Source organism: Macaca fascicularis, chromosome 7 (assembly GCF_037993035.2).
Source record: "Macaca fascicularis isolate 582-1 chromosome 7, T2T-MFA8v1.1".
Lineage (NCBI taxonomy): Eukaryota > Metazoa > Chordata > Mammalia > Primates > Cercopithecidae > Macaca > Macaca fascicularis.
Window position 1 is genome coordinate 9,575,989 of NC_088381.1, and position 17,647 is coordinate 9,593,635.

At 44.2% G+C, this 17,647-nt stretch overlaps 1 protein-coding gene across 7 annotated transcripts in view; it reads left to right on the forward strand.

The window, feature by feature from the left end:
• The first annotated feature begins 583 nt into the window (after positions 1-583).
• RYR3 (ryanodine receptor 3) overlaps positions 584-17,647 on the forward strand; it is a 566,003-nt gene continuing 548,939 nt past the window's right edge. For all 7 annotated transcript variants that reach the window (XM_005559076.5, XM_065547708.2, XM_065547709.2 and 4 more), the window contains exon 1: positions 584-956. In XM_005559076.5, coding sequence (XP_005559133.3) covers positions 906-956 — 51 coding nt within the window. In that variant the 5' untranslated portion in view covers positions 584-905. The remainder of the gene's footprint in view (positions 957-17,647) is intronic.

Genomic DNA, 17,647 nt, shown 5'->3' on the forward strand with positions numbered 1-17,647 from the left:
GAAGTCACAGCAACCCTGGACAATCCAGCGGTTTGGTAAAGTGTACTTACCAATTTTGAAGAGGGGAAGGGGTTCTCTTAAGGTGTAGAGAGGACTATCTAGGGAGTTGCAAACTTTGTTATGAGTGGACAATCACCCTGGCTCCTCACTGCACCGTTTTCTCCTTGCCCAACAAGGCACGCGGGTCCCGGCAAGGGATTCGAGTCCAGATCTCTCTCTCTCTCTCTCTCTCTCTCTCTCTCTCTCTCTCTCTCTCTCTCTCTCCCCCCCCCCTCTCCCTCCCCCCCTTCTCTCTCGCTCGCTCTCTCTCTCACACACACACACAAACACACACACACACACACACGCGCACAAGCAAAGTGGGCAAAGCGAGCAAAGCGAAGAGGGTTGGTACCCAGTCTGGGCGCGCTGGAGCTAAGCAACTGGCCTTTGTTTGTGAATCGGAGCAGTTTAGGGGACATCCTCCGGTCGCCGCGGGGCGCGCGCCTCCGCTGAGTGTGCGGTGCGGTGCCCAGCGGTGCGGGGGAGGCTCCACCGCGCCGGCCCAGGGCCCCCGCACCGCCCCCGCCGGCTCGACGCGCCCGGCGTTGCGCTCTCCACCGAGCGGGCGGCCGCAGCGCACTTGGCTGGGGCGAGAGGCGAGAGGCGAGAGGGGTGGGCGGACTGCTTGGTTGGCGTTGGCGCTCTGCAGTGCAGTGGAGTGTTAGCCCAGCTCCCTATATGGTCGGGGATTAGCTAGGCGCTGCTGAGGCTGAGGCTGAGCCAGGAGCCGGAGGAAGAGGAGGAGGACGAGGACGAAAAGGAGGAGGAGGAGAAAGAGCGCAGCAGCAGTCAGCGCACGCCGAGCGGCTGCCGGGGGAAGCAGAGGCGCCGGAGGCTGGGGCACCGCCGACGCCTCGGGAGCCATGGCCGAAGGGGGAGAAGGAGGCGAGGACGAGATCCAGTTTCTGAGGACTGTGAGTCTCCGCGGCGGGGGCGAGGCCGTGGGCAGGCGGGGAGGAGCGCGGAGCGCGGCGAGGAGGGGCTGGCTGCGCTGCGCCGCGCCGCGGTGCCGGGTGCCCGGTGCCGGGCGCTTTCTCCGCACCCGCGGGCTGCAGAGGCGGACCAGCCACCTACCCGCGGGGCCGCGAGGGGCTGCGTGGAAAGGGGCACCATCTCCTGCCTCTCCCTTGTTCCTCTACTGCCACCCCTGCCCCAGACCCTCCACCTAGGACCGCTCGCTCTCCAGGCAACTTGCTACTTGGTCTGAAACCCTTGATGCCCAAACTTCAGCAGGGGTTTGTTCGTGGTTGTCCTGACCCAAAAGATCGGCGTTGGAAGCCCTCGCCCCGGGGTCGGCCCTCTGACACCTCCACACTCCACGCCAGCCCCATTCCTCTTCCAAGGCGCCCCCACGCACCGGGAAACCGTCGGGAAGGAGCCAGCGGGGCAGGGGGGAGCGTGGAGAGCCGAGTGGGAGAAGCGGGCGCAGGCGCTAGGTCCTAGCCCTGGGATCGCTCAGAGGGGAATTCACCCAGCGCTGCCCTTCTCGTGTGAAGCCTCACGCGGGCAACTGCTGCTGGAGCCTGACTGACTGCCTGCCGTGGGTTCGAGAGCTGTGGCTTCTGTTCCCTGCTCCCGCGAGCCCCGCAGGACAGGGAAACCCCAGTCAGTGGCTCCGCGTCACTCAGGTCCCCTCCTTGGCACCTGAGGGCGCTGCTCCATCCCAGATTTGGGGGTGAGGGGGTGAAGTCTGTTGCAGCCACACCAGCCTTGCGCTATAGGAGATAATGCAAAGACTTTCAAGGTGGACGGCCACCCGGAGGGGTGGGGGCCTTGGGGATGCATCCTAGCGCTGATTTCAGCCAAGTGACCTTGAGCAAGTCGCATAATCCGCCCTACTTAGCCTCAGTTTCCTCGTGTGTAAAATAAAATATAGCCAGTGATAAGGATTAAATGATATTGTGAATGTCATAATGTTTGGTAAACTGTAAATTGGTCTGTAAATCTTACATAATTTTATATGCACTGCTTAGCTGTCAGGAATTAGAATGAAATTCTTTCCCTCTCTCCCTCCCCTATAAGGGTGCCCCCCACCACCCATGACCTGGTCTTCGAAGATCACAACTTATCTCTTGTCCATCTTTTGAACCACTCTCCTCCTGTCAAAGTGCTTCCTTCCAATTCTTTTCAGTTTCTCTTCCAAACGTGGTTCTTTTGTCAAAGCTAGGACTTGGGTCTTATTTGGGTGGAGGGGTATGGAAGTACCTGGCAGCCTGCTGGTACTACTGAGAGGCTACAGTATTCATCTCTTCATCCTTGGTCTGACCTGCAGACCCAGACTCCATTCTCATCTCTCACACTGCACACAAGATGGCCCCGTAGTTGCAATTCATGACAACCCTATTTTTATAAAGCTGCCTGCTCCCCTCAAAGCCCCATGAAATCCTTTGCTTGTCCCTCTGACAGGTGTCTTTAGTAATGGATGGGTGGCAGCTCAGGTTCTTTCTGCCTTGTGTCCTCCATGATCAGTAATTTCTTCTGCTTATTATTAATGATCTTTTGGGCATTATTGCTTGAAAAAATTATCTTCAGACCGATAGGGTCAATGTTGAATAGATGTCCCAGGGAGTTGAGGCTTACGAAGGTGGTGGTTTTCGTGAGATCCTTATCTCTTGCTTTTCTCTTGGCTTCTGAGCCATCTTCCCTGACTTTTCCTCTCCATCTGGCATTGTAAGTGTTTTTGTTTTTGTTTGTTTTTGGTACACCTGTAGCCAAGGTTTATTATAGTAGTGGTTCTTAAGTTTTGTGTGCTGGGCTTCCTGCCCTAGAGATTAGAGCTGGTGGACCTCTTTTAAAGTACACCCATGACAGCCTGTGGGGTTCAAGGACCCAGGTTCAGAACCCCTGTTGCAGAGAACTACATATCACTTATGGCTTAGAGCGAGTGCTGGAGGTAACCATAGGGGCAGTGATTCAAATGTGGCATTATTGATTCTTTTCCTTCTAGTTATCACCTTATGTATTTTTTAAGGTGTGTTCCTCATTTCTTCACCCTATGAGACACCTTAACATCTTAATTTTTAGTTCACTGGGAAGGAAATAGGTGATGAAACTGAAGCACAGAAAATCAAGTGACTTGGCCATAGCTGTTGACAAGTTATTGGTAATTTCCATTATACAATGTTAAATTACATTCCCGCTAGAGCTTGGCATTGAGCGTTACGCCAGATGTTATATATAGTCTTAAGAATATACTTAAGAATATAAGAGGAGTACTGCAGCTTTCTGAGCTTGGCATCCTCCTTCTTCATCCGTGAATTTGACAAAATGATTTATTGGAATCCAATAGCCATAAGCTTTTGATCTCTGCACAGAATTTTGACTTTAGGGTAGTTGGGAACACCAGGCTTGTGCTAGCGGTGGGATTTGTCTCTCCTTTGGATGTGTCTGGGTTAGGGAAGTTATTTCACTTTGAACTCATTCAGTTACCTTTGCCTTAGGCTTTCTTTCTCCTCCTCAAACAACACCTTTAAAAGCATTTTGGCAATGTATTAGTTATATATAATGCTTCCTCAGATTGCCATGGTCCTGGATGAAAAGGTGGCTGATACTGGACCATGGAATAGAATCATATCTTTGTAACCATGAACTTTAAAGGATTGCCATCCCAGAGAGCAGAAGCTTTTAACCTACTTACAAAAAAAGACCATACAATAGCATTATGCCAAGGATCCTAATCAAATTGTTAGTGGTTGTAGCGTCATGTTTGTTATAATAGTGCCAAAAATGAAAGCAGCTAGAACTATTGATAGTGTGAAATGAGCCAGAATTACTGCAGTAAGCACTATAGGTGTGTGTGGTGTGGCTTTAAACACTTATTTGTGGTAGCGTTCATTTTGGTTATAGCCTCTGATACGTTTGGAAGCTCACCCTCTCCTAAGTAGAGAACAAGACCTAAACAAGGGCTTTGGAAGCTTAAACACATGCTAACTAGATGCTACTGTACCCCAAGCCTTAAGGAGGCAGTCTAAAACTATATACCCTCTTCTGGCCTTCTGAAATCACTGACAGTCATGTATGCCAGTTAGAATCAGGCAGCTAGACAGATAGAATCTTGAAGGCTAAAATGTTCCCTCCCACTGCTCTTGGCAGTGGCATCCTCCTCTCTTCCGATTGCTCTTGCTGACGTAGCCAGTGTCATTGACGTGGCTCTGAAGCTGCTCTGAAGCAGATAAACCTGCCAGCCGCTGATCTGAAAGCAAGAAGTTATGGTGAGAAGTGACAATTACCCCATCTTCAGACAGTCGGTGGAGCGGCTGGCACCACATTCTGCTTCGAGAGTGCCAGGAGAAAACTTTTCTCTCCTACTTTTCCCCTTAGACTACAGTATCCATTTAAAAAACAAAACACGACAAAACTCTAATCCTTAGCTTATTGTTTTTAAAATGTCACAGTGTTCTCCTTGCCAACTGCCTTTCCCCCACAATGTTAATTGAAACAGAACTCAGAGTGAGATAGACATTTATTTGCATTAGTTTCAATTAAAGGTTGGTCATAGACAGCCTAATTTAGCCCTCCCCATAGAAAGTTGTCCTCCTTCATCTAAATTTGCAGCTCTCGAGGGATAAGAAAAGGCACTTGGGCTGAAAATCAAGGATTGCTCCCTTATCTTGGGTTCCTGCCTACAGGGTGCCTAGGACAAATTCCTGAATTTGAGCTGTAGCACTCACGTGAGCTTGTGTCTCTCGTCCCTCCCCAGAGCGCGTTGTCTTGGGTTGGAATGACAGTGAACTTGTACCTGGTGATTTATGGATGCCTGCTTTCTTCTCCCCACAGAAGGGACCATTTACATAACAGCTGCATGAAGCCTGTGTTTTGGTAGATTTTCCTTAAGGAGATAAGGGAAAGGAGGTGGACACCTTCCTCCAGGCTGTAGGTGCTAGTGAGTAGCAGTGGAGGTAGTGATAAAATGCAGACCTCAGATACCCACACGTGTGGTGTGAGTTGTTGCAGAGCTGAAATATAAGCTCTCCTGCTGAGTTAGGTTTGAGGGTTAAAATGACAACACTCAGAATATTCCCACACTCTGGGCCTTCCAAGGTCACTTCAGGGCTTCCCATCTTCTCAGTCTCTCCTTCCTTGGCTTCTCAAGCTGATCTGATTAAAGACCCGTATCAGCCGACTGGACACACAATATCCCCCCCTTTCCAGGGAAACGTTCCCGTTGTTGTGAGAAGGAGGCTGGATCCTTTTTTCCAAAGTGATGAACTGAAATCAGAAAGGCCGCATCAGCAGTAGGGGGGTGGTGGCACACACCTTCTCTGCTAAGACCAGATTGCCCTGTCCAGGGTTGTCCTAAGGATTTTAAGCTGCTGAGCTCCTGGGGAAGGAGGTGGTGATGACTGCAAACTTGGAAATATTTGGAATGCAGTGTGGCCCACTTTATAAAGACTGAGGTCAAGGGATAGGTCTGCAGTTGAAGAATGTGTGTCTAACATCTGTGCATGTGTTTTTTTTCTTATGCTACTGTGATTATTAAGCAAGGAATAGTTATTAACTATGTTAAATAACATATTTCATAAGTGTAATCCAGTGAAATATTCACAAGTGAAATATGTTATTTAACAATTTTTAGTTTCTAATATTGGTTTCTCCAGCTCCTTAGGGTTGATCTGAGGGCAAAAAAAAAAAAAAAAAAAACGGTGAAAAAGAAAAGAGTGGGAGGAATGTATCTGGAGAGAAAAATACTCTGATGATTATTTTTGAAGGATTTGTATTTAAATAAGATGTAGCTATATGTGCTTATTTGCCTCTTTGCTTTGTGTTGTTTTTACACCTTCATGGAAAGGAATCTTTATTTTATAATTTGTCTTTTTCTTTACCTTACTACTTAAAGAATTTTTAACTTAGAAGCCATCAACTCCATCATCTTCTAATTGACTTGGCATTCTTCCGAATATCTTTACCAATCTCAAGTGCAGACCCAGGCGGTCCTAGGTCTTAAGAACCCAATACTTCAGCTGATTTCCCACAAGTTCATATCAGTATAAACCTTTCTAAATTAGATATGTTCCTGAAGCTACCCTTAATACAAGATTTATCCAGTAGGAGTGGGATGCTGTAATAAAAAAAAAAAAGAGCTTAGAGGCAAGAATTCGTATTTTTAGGTCTAGATCACTATGACCTTCAACGAGTCATGTAAGAAAATTGAGGTTTCATTTTTCCCACTGTATGGAGATAGAACCTGCATTAACAGAAGTGTTGTGAGAGGAAACAGTCATTCCACATGAGAGACGTATTACCGCAAATGAGTGAATAGGTTGTGTTTCGTAGGACATTGTCATTGTGTCTCTCCTGTACTAGGAAGTCGACCCTGCTTATCATCAGATCTTGCTGGAAAACCAGCCCCGTCGCCCCCATCTCTAACGTGGTCTTTGTTGCGGATCCTTCCCTCCATCCCAGAGCTGTTGGACAGCCTCCGGTGGTGGGCTCACCCCAGGATCTCTGGGCAATTCCTTCCCTAAAGCCAACTACAACTATTCTTAAGGTATTTGATTAAAAGACTTGAGAAGTCAAGTCAGTGGGTGTGATAATCTTCCAAAGGCCAGGTAGGCTCCTCCCAGGGTCCTCGCCACCAAACAGAACGCTCAGAGTTGTTTTCGTCATCTCAGAAAATTACCAAAGCTACCTTTTCCCATAGGACCGCCTTTTCTTATTGAATCCCGTAGCTCTTCCTTTCGTAAGCTATTCTTCCTCTTCCCCCTCCTGTTTCTTTTATGAGCCCATTTTTTTCTTTCGCTCAAAGCCTTGGGGACCTGCTTTCCTGTAAAACCAGAGCAGCTTTTCCTCCCAGGGATTCTGCTGCTTTAGTCATGTCTACTCAGGGTGTTGGGGCCTTTGAACAGTTCCTTTTGGCTGCACCTAGAGGAAGCAGATGCTTCTGGGGATGGGGAGCCCAGCCAGTGGTGAGGCTGTAGGGCCACAGTTCTCCCTGGGGAGCCACGCTGGGTCCTCCAGGCCCCAGGCTGGTGTCCTCTCAGCCATCTTCTTGCTTGGAAGCCAGTGGGGGTGTTTTAGGGACAAAGACATTTCCAGTCACTGCAGTTTCCTTTGGTTCAGTGAATTTTGCCATCATAGCACCTCTTCAATTCAGAGAGAGGGAAGAAAAAGTGCTGGCACCTCAGCTCTGATCCTGCTACAGGGATGAGTCTCTTGAGATGCCAAGATTTTTTTTTTTCTCTTTATGTCATTTCTGATTCCCAGTTGTTAGAATTAGAAAACAAAGTTCAGATCATCTCTGAGACTGATGATGCAGTATTCCAGAATAAAAGAGCTATACCTCCTCTCCTCACACGCACTTCTCCCCTCCTCTGGCTTAGAGTACATTGCTGACTCTACAGTCATACACTGGGCTATTGTCCTTTGAGGTGGGACATAGCGTTACAAGGAGGAGGCACTGAGACACCAGGGCCTTCTTTTTTCACCCTCCACACCCTATACAGTAAATTCCCCATTGATTTCAGGTCTCTCTGCTCCTGCACAGGCTTGTCTACTTGAGGAATCCTGTTATTATTGGATTCAATGCCCAAGAAGAAGGAAAGCAAACACTCTATCCTAAAATCAGATTACAAAGAGATTCAGAAATTATACTCAACATGAACTCTTCCCTCTGGGGTGACAGCTGCTTGCTGCCGCTTACTTCAGAGTGCAAAGGAGGCAGAGAGAGCTCTGGAGACAGAGCTGCAGCTGTCTGTGCAGAATTGTACAGGCCATCAACAGTTTTTCTACTGAGTTCAGTTTGTAAGTAGTTTTATGCTATAGGAACCAGCCAGTGTGATGAGCAAGGCAGCACACCTGTTGTAAAAGTGTAGGGATGAAAGTCTGGGTCGGTGTCAGTGTCATGGTGACCCATGCAGATACCCAGAAGAGTATCTTTCTCCTTGGTCTGTCTTTGGGATAAAGCAGTGTCTCAAGAAATTCCCCATATTAAAATGCTGAAATGCAAGATTGTTAGCTCAGCAGGTACTATTAATGATTAACATCATTAACAGCTGAGCAGAGCCAGTTCCTGAAGGAACGGGAATTGGATTGGAGAAAGGTGAGAGCACATGGGAGCGTTGCTGAGAGTGGGCAAGCCTGAGTAGGGCACTGCATTGGTTCTTGGGGAACCCTGAGCAGGAAATATACATCAAAGCACAGGAATCTGGGTTCTGGAGATGGTGGTTCAGACTCTATCTTTATTTAGACCTTTGAGCAGAGGAGAAGAAGCCTTGAGTTACCTGGGAGAGAGTGGCCAACCTTCAGACATTCAGAAGAGCATTATTCACCATCAGGACTGGTGCTAATACATACTTTGTTTTAGATAATTCATAATCAGAGAAAACAGTAAGATAAGGTGACTCTACATCAAAATGAGAACTAAGGTGCCTTCTTCCTGAAGTAGAAAAGTGTTTGAGAGACAAAACCTCATTATCAGTTATTGTATTCATTGACGTGTCACTCATACTAATCCCCAGCAAATGCCCCAGAGACCCTGAAACCATTTCAAAGCGATTCCTACAGCAAAAAAGGGAAAGTGCTAAGGGGAGCTGCTTATCCCCTAACAGAGCAAATAGGAAAAGCTCTTACTGGAAGGTACAGGCATTTCACCCCACCAGTGATAGGTACTGGCATCAACTCTGAAAATTTCACGGTTGAATTCTCTAATGGGGCTAGGCAGAGAGAGCTAGTCAGCGGGACTGCAGGAAGGAATGGAAAGTTCTCCATCAATGGCACATAAATGTCCGCAGTGGGAGAAGTATTGATTTGAATCATGGTGCTCTATACCATGGACCAGATCCAGACTGTAAATAATACGAGGGCAGAAGGAGAGATCCCATTGGCTAGAACCAGAAGCTGAATCCAAGAGATCAGATCAAAATAGGGCAGCTGGTCCTGGAGTAGCATGAACCCCTCCTAAGTCCCTTCTCAGTCACCCAGGACACTTGGCTGTTGTTTCAGTTTATGTCAGTGGTTCTCGTCCAAGTAATCCTCTCTTCTCTCCAGGCTGGCTAGAACAGAACAGTTCAAGAATAAACTATAGTGAGGTCTTGAACAGATCTCATCTCTTTGCAAGAGGCATTTTAGGAGAAAAACATAGCAAAGAACATACCAGTCAAATGATGGGTAAAGTCAGAGGTAAAGCACTTGCTGTATTTGGCAGCATTTCTATTGCCAGATGCCTGTGAGATTGCCTGCCCTTCCCAGGTCCTAGTTCAACCATTTGTAAAGGCATGGTAATAATGATTATATCTCAGAGATGGCTTAAAGAAACTCCAGATTTCCTTCAGGAGAACTAGATATGTAAATATGGAGGGAGTAGTATGGAATAATAGTTGCCCTGTTCCCTGAAAATGTTCCCGTCAGCCTAAAGTATGAGCCATACATTATGAACTCCAGGAACGCAGAGGTCTTACATTTGGTTTATGCCAAGTCCTCAGGTACCTATAGATTGGAAAGTTCACAAATCTAAACACTTTGGGGTCAAGCAGGTAGCTAAATGTGTAAATCGGGCTTTATTTGCAAATAGAGGCAGGTCTGATCTGTACATTCAAATTAAAAAAATTCTCAACACTGCCAGTCAAGCAAAACACATCTGCAGCAGGATTCTGAGCTGCCTGCCAGTGGGCAGCTGCGAATGAGCACTCAGAATCTGTTTGAATGAATGCACTCCCTAGAATGCATGAATATTTTCATGATAGGATCAGGCTCACAATACACATCATGGTCCTTGGATAAAAATGTCAACCTTAAAGACAGTGTATCATTGATCACAGAGTGTAAAAGAGAGATTGGCAGGCAGACAGATTAATGGGCTTAATAGATGATAGACTTTATCATCAAAATGAATTCAGATTTTGCTAGTCTTTAAAACACCCTTTAAAGTTGTCATATGGATGTAGATGTCATGAAATTTAAAGAAAGCAGGGCGTGCATTCAACATGTATTGACCAACTACTCTCCGCCCAGTCTTAAACAAGCTACTGGAAGTTACGTAGATGATCTCCACCCAGTCTTAAACAAGTTACTGAAGTTATGTCAATGAAAAAGACATCTTAATGTTTGTTGTTTTTGACAGCTCCGGGTCAAGAGGGAGCTGAGACTTCTTTTGAGGTAGCAAGGATATCAGTCACTTCAGATAACTTTATAACAATTAATTTAACCCTTCCATGCTTCTGTGCTACACAAATTTTCCTGTTGAAAGGTATGACCTTGGGGAAGTTTCCTTACTTCTGTTCTTGTTTCCTCATGTTAAATGAGGGTAATCATAGTGCCTATCTGAGAGGGTTGTTGCAAGGATTAAATGAGTTAATCCATGTGAGGTACTTGGAACAGTGCTCAACATATCATAAATCCTCAATAAATATTATTTATTATTGTCTCAACAAAACAGTGTAAACATTGACATTAGTCACACTAGCTATTCCAAATGTCATTGCACAGTCATTTTATCGTTGGAAAGTACAAAGGGATGATCCCCTGGGATTATTCCATAGTCTTGATGCCTGACATTCTGCTTAACTCTAAATATGAGCGGGCTTTGTGAATGGAAATGAGCCTGCAATGTTCATGGCCTTGGGAGTACAGATTGGCAGGTCAGTTCTGAGTATCTGCTTTGCAAAGCCTCTTGATGCAAATGCTGATTGACTTTTCCCTGGGCAATTTTAAATTACGTCAATAGATGGGCAACATGATTTGGAGAATCCTCAACTACACAAAAATTCATCGTCTTTGGTTTGGGGAGACATTTTTTACAACTTATGTCTTAAGTGTAGAAATTAACCACTCTGGGAATTTACTGTATTTCTAATAACACAAGGTCATCCTGCTGTAAAGATCTGGCTTTTCATATCTAAGGATACAAAGCATGGACCTGAAGCAAAGCTTGATCCTTGCTACATACTTCACTGCCCTCTCCCCAAGAGGTCCTGCTGGGGCAGTTGTCCAAGCCTCTGATTCTTACTCTCTCCTCTCTATCAAACCTTATTCCCCTCTTTTTTCCCCTCTGCTTTCCATGGAATTAAACTGGATCATATTGATTATTTAACCCTATTAAGAATTTTCCTTCCCTGGTTGAGAGTAGATGTGTATTAAGCTAAACTGCTATGCTCCTTAAGTGACAGGTGTGTAGAAAGGCACATGGACAGGCTGATGGCACCTTGTTTTTGATTAGTTTGGATCACCCTAATTGATTCTTCATTTCACTCAGAAATCTGGTCCCAATGACTGAAAGCTTAATTGAACTTAATAGATGGGAAATTTAATAATAATTTAAAAAAAAACCTAAAGCAAGATTTCTTCAAATAATAGAGAATGAGTGGGCTTTTGATTTCCTTAAAGAAAGGAGACTTCTTCTGGTGCTGAATCTGAGTGTTTCGCTAAGTAGCAATAGTTTAACATTTTAAGTTGTAAATAGAAAAGTGAACCCTATGGATGAATTGTTTCATTAACGCCAGCCTCGGTTTCCTAATCTAAAGAAAGGTGAAAATTGTAACTAATTCACAGAGAAGGGGTCAGGGTGAAATGATCAGACTTGAGATCCTCCAGAACAAGGCTCTATTTTATTACCATTTGCTGCTTCCTTCTCCCCAATGTCTAATTATGCCCAGCACTTGAGACTGCCCTCAGAAAGTACACTTCATAGAGTATAAAATGCTACAAAGATGTCACACATGCTTGTTAGAACTTGGACAACATTGACATCTGATGACATATGTTAGGCCATTCTTGGGTTGCCATAAAGAAAGGTATATCTGAGACTGGGCAGTTTATAAAGGAAAGGGTTTAATTGGCACGTGGCTCTGCGGCTGCACAAGCGTGACGCTGGCATCTGCTCGGCTTCTGGGGAGGCCTCCAGGAGCTTTTAGGCATAGTGAAAAGGAAAGCAAGAGCAAGCGTGTCACATGGCCAGAGTAGGAGCAAGAGAGGGAGCGGCAGGGGGAGGTGCCATACGCTTTTAAACAACTAGATTTCACAAGAACCCTCTCTGTCATGAGGACAGCACCAAGGCATGAGAAATCCACACCCATGACCAAACACCTCCCACAAGGGCTCACCTTCAACACTGGGGATTACAGTTCAACATGAGATTTCGCGGGGACATATAATCAAACTGTATCCCATATACAGAGAGCCCACTGTTCTAATTAGATACATTTTAGATCAAAGTTGCTCTGACATATTTATTTTTGTACATAAATTTTATTATATTGGCTCATAATTAGGCATGATGGTACACAATTCACATAAATGACTACAACCTATGTAAGTTTTGTCTATCCAGAACAACTCTTCTTCCATTGAATGTCCTAGTTCTCTCTTACTATTGATCTTAAAGTCGATGGTTTCTCTGGAACCACATCATTTTCAGGTCACCATTGTCACTGCGCTTATTGCAGCTCTACAAACGTAAATGACAAATTCAGAATTCACACTCTTGTCTACCTTACTGGAAGCTCTTAACCACTCTCTTGTCGAACAATGTATCATCTGTGTCAGCACCACTATCAGGTGCAGTCTCTGACAACAGAGTGGTTAAGAGCTTCCAGTAAGGTAGACAAGAGTGTGAATTCTGAATTTGTCATTTACGTTTGTAGAGCTGCAATAAGCACAGTGCCTGGCTTGTACTAGGTGTATTTTCTCTCCTGTGTTATAATATATGATATGATATTTAATACATGTTTTAATGGCAGAGCCTACTCCCCAGTGGCTGAGGATTCTTCGTGCCAGAGCCCCAGCACCCATGCTCAGACTATACTTTGATGAGCCACCTGGGATCCTGAAGCAGCTGCTCTTCAATGATATGGGGGGGTGGAAGATGTACTTAAACTGTTTATTTACTACAATTTCTAACTCAATTAATTGAGAAAAAAATCTAAATAGCTCTCCCACCTGCACCCTGGAAGCCTTAGCCAAGTGAAAACCTGTGGGTGTGCATGCATTTTTACTTGATTTTCTAAACATGTAAAGGTTGCAATCCAAGTCATACTTTTAACTCAACCACAGCCTGTGCTTGACTCCCAGCTATCTGGGAGGTGATAACTTTGACTGTCCCCTGGGCTTTGCTCTGGTCTCTGGCTGTGCTAAGTGCATGCCACTTGTTCACATGCTGGTGAGGCCTGTGGAATACACATAAGTGGGCAAATAACTCACAAAGCTGGAAGAGGCTCCCAGATGTAGTCTGAACTGCCCAATTAAATGCAGATTAAAAGGCAGGTTTATTGAGGTTTTGAAGTAAAGGAGAGTTAGGGTTAACCTTCATCTAGCCCACAGGTTAGGTATAATATGTCACTGGACAGGATATGACCCCTTGCCCAGACTTCTTTATCATCATATGACATGGTACATGAAACTCCTGACATTCAAGATACTCTTTTGGATTAAGGTTTTATCTCCAAGGCAAATATATTGTCTGCGGGTGGGAGGAGTGAATTTAGATGTTGGTATACATCCTCTTGGATTATGACATTATCTTTGATAAAACTTTGGTCTCGTAATGTGGCATTTGGGATATAAAGAATCATTACTAAGGCAGTGGCAGATTCTGCTCACCATAGGTTACCCTGTATCTTCTGGGGAAATGGGGGAAGGAAGGGTACACTAAAAAAGTGGCATCTTAAGGAGAAGGAGTAGGAGCACAGAGTCCCAACATCACTCATGTCACCATTTTTATTCCAATCTGATTTTGTAGATGCTAATATCTTAGATAAAACTCAGTGCTTTCTATCAATAGAGGAGGGTTCTGATGTTAAGTGTTTCTTTCTTTACCGCCTACCTTTCTTCATCCTTGGTGCTTGTCACCATCCAGCAAGCTGTGTATGACACTGATTTATCCTGTTTGTCTGTCTCCTACTTTGCAAGCATTCAGGGGCCAGAATTTTGTTTTTTTTTTTTCCTTCTTTGCTGTGTTCTTTGTACTAAGGATGGTGCTTAGCATGTAGTAGGTCTCTGAAAGAGTTGTTGAAAGAATTAGTGAATCCTCATCTGCTACCCCTCCAGCCCAGGTGCTCACCTCACTCAGCTCTCTGCTAAGTTCCCCTCTCTGTGCACTCATGGTTGTTGAGACTGAAGTATGTATTGACACAAAGGTAAAAATCCAACCATATTATGGAATGATCCATTGGGGATCTGGGGACTAATGTCTCAGTTTCTGATCTCAATGACTTACAGGAAGCCAGCTTGCGAAGACTGAGAAATCAGGAAGGCATGGACATCACATATGCATTTGCCTAATTCTCAGGACTAAACACACATATGGGATATTTCTAGATTCTTCTAAAAATGGAAAATAGATATAGGACAATTCTATATTTATGGGACATATGTCTGCTCTACATATTATTGATACCAGTTTGATGACTGTTCATATTTTTGTATTTCCTTATGTTTGCAAACTGATGCTTGTTTGAGAAACTGAAGCTTATTTGATGTCAGTGTACCTTGGACAAAATTTCTGTGTGCTTTTAAATCCTACAATCTGTACCAGATACAAACCAGTAACCACTCCATAGAACCCCTTTACTCCCATGAGATTCTTGAGCACCACCAATAGCAGATACCAGCCCCCTCCACTGGCATGTGTACTTGCCAATTAGGAGCATAAGCCCAGCCGTCACTCATATCTAAAGATGAAGGGAAGACATTTATTGATAGTTGAAGTTATTGAAAGGTCCAAGATTAATTTTTGTTTGGCTTTGAAATGTACTTTACTACTTTTGTGTTGCTTAGCTTGTTTCTACTTTTGTATGATTCCTGTTTCCTTCTAGTCCTCATCTTCCTTTAGAATCTACAGCTTCTTCTGAGCCTTCTGAGATTTCTCCTGTAGGGTCCTGAATTCCCAGAGGATTATGATGAGGTTCTTTCTTTTCTTTCTTTTCTTTCTTCCTTTCTTTCTTCCTTTCCTTTCCCTCCCTCCCTCCCTCCTTCCCTCCCTCCCTCCCTCCCTCCCTTCCTTCCTTCCTTCCTTCTTTTTGTTGTTGTTGAGACAGGGTCTCACTCTGTTACCCAGGCTGGAGTGCAGTGGCACAATCATGGCTCATTGCAGCCTCCATCTCCCAATCTCAAGCAATCCTCCCACCTCAGCCTCCCAAGTAGCTAGGACTACAGGCATGTGCCACCATGCCTCACTAATTTTTGTAGTTTTTGTAGAGATGAGGTTTTGCCATTTTGCCCAGGCTGTTCTTGAATGCTTAAGCTCAAGCAACCTGCTCACCTCGGCCTCCCCAAGCACTGGGATTATAGGTGTGAGCAATCACGCCCGGCCTATTTCTTACACGAGTCTGTTGAGGTTTTTGGTTTTTTGTTTTTCCCCCAATGTCTCCTGAACTAAACCAAAGCTACTATCTTTCTAAAAGAACTATGGGCATTATAGATAGGAAAAGACCCCTGGCAATCATCTCTTAACTATTGTGTTAGGAATGTGAGATGCTATCCCTTATTCATCCATCCACCCACCCATTCATCCAACAAGCATTTGTTGAGTACTTACTACGTGAAAGGCATGTGCTAAAGATTGGAGAAGATTTAAAGGTGATCAAAATACATAATCCCATTTTCAAGGATCTTAAAGTGTGGTCAGAGAGTTAGACATCTAAGGAACTAACAATAAAGCAGAACAAAAATGTGTTAAATAAAGGTTATACATCTTAGAAGGATTAGTTAATTTTGACTAGGGAGTCAGGGAAGATTTGAAAAGAGAGGCAGCATTTGAACTGGGGGGTTCTATAGGTTGTTGATAGGTTGCAAATGGGGTGAAAGGGGCATTTCAGACAGAAGATTGATCATAAAGAAATACTCAGTGGTATAAAAGTATGTGACATGTCCAGGGAACTATAAAGCCTGGAGTATAGGGAGGTATATGGAAGACTGACTGTATTGGGAGATAAGGCTGGAAAACTGGGGAGCAAATCAAGACAATCTGGCCTTAATTCTTTAGGTAATGGAGAACTAGCTAACACAAGTGAAATTAAGTCTAAAAAATTTTGAACATACTTATGTTAATTTACTACTGCATGGTTTTGATAAGGTAGACTATATAGACATAGATTATGAAGGATGCTTTTTCTATTAGTTTCTTCAACTTATTGTTACAGATCTGATGCTAGATCATTTGTGCAATTACAACTGTAAATAGTGTACTTGATAAGCCTTAGGGTTTAATTAAAAAAAAATCTCTGCTGACAGAGAACTGGCCTTGCCCCTTGAATGGAAGTGAAAGACGAGATGCATGTTACATCTATACTTTTCTTCATGGAATGAGAGCTGTTATACAGCTATAGAAGGTGATTCACCTTCTCAGGCCAAAGGATTAAAGGTGACAAAAAAAAGTAGATACTTTGAGAACATATAGAAAACAGAAGCTGATGAGCAGTGAAGGGCTGTAGTCTTATTAAAGGCATTACTGAGGACTCTGGTTGTTGAAAGTTGAGTATCAGCAGCATCCCTCATACCTCACACTGTTAAGTGTGTATGGATCCTCCACTTCTGACAGAAAGCCATGAGTCTGTGGGACACAGGGGCTCTCTTAAAGCCACCGGGGATAGTGTGGTGCAGCCCTTGTTTGAATCATATTTATAGACCTTGCTACCCTCACTCTGGTCCTTTGAACCTACCATTTGGTTACATCTAGTAGTGAAGAAAAATTAGAGAATTCAAATCAACACAGATTGTTTAAAATTTTGCTAAAGGTTTAGTAAGGACCATAACTGGAAAGTGATTGTTAATTACTGTTTTCTGAACTAAACAATCGGGTGCTTCATCATATTGTGCAAATTTTACTTCATGTTATGAAAATCTCCTTTCCTCCACTAGACTGAATAGCTCCCTGGAGGGGAAGTTGCCTGCCTGCCTGCCTGCCTGCCTTCCTTCCTCCCTCCCTCCCTCCCTCCCTCCCTCCCTCCCTCCCTCCCCATCTCTATCTCTCTCTCTCTTCCTTTCTTTTCCTTTACAGCGCTCTTAGTTGTGTATACAGTGACTCAGTGATTACTTGAATGATTTTCCATTAATCATTTCTGCATGACCTCATTGATTAGACTAGATCTATTCAGCAAGTATTACTTCAGAGCCCTCCAAGTGGTATTTTCTTACCTAGTTACTTATGAAAATCCACATTCAGAAATTGCAGGTTATATTCTGAGTTAAGCAATGTGAACCTCTAATGGGAATGACTCTTTTTCAATAAAATTTTAAAAGGGGGTTGTATCTGTGTGTGCCCCTGAGATTAAGTCCAAGACTCTGAGTTTTTTTGCTGTGTTTTCTAATATAGCCTTAATGGCCAACACAGCATTTCATCCATAGCATGTGCCAAATAAACATATGCAGAACAACCTAATAAAATGAAATGGAGGAAATGGGAAGAAACATAAGTTTATTGAAATCTGGCATCTCATGTTCCAACTAAACTCTACATCCATCCTATTTCCACCTATGTAGTATCATGAGTTCCCTGTGTGGGCTGTTACCGCAGCTCTGCCCACACCGTCCTTATCTTTCTGGAGTGCTTTGTCTGTTCCTTTTCAAGCTTCCTATTGTTCCCTTTAAGTGTGCTTAACTAAGTGGGCCACCCATCTTAGCTCCTTTCTTTCACCTAATCTTCCGTTATTCCTTCTCAGGTTCCTTTCTTCAGGTC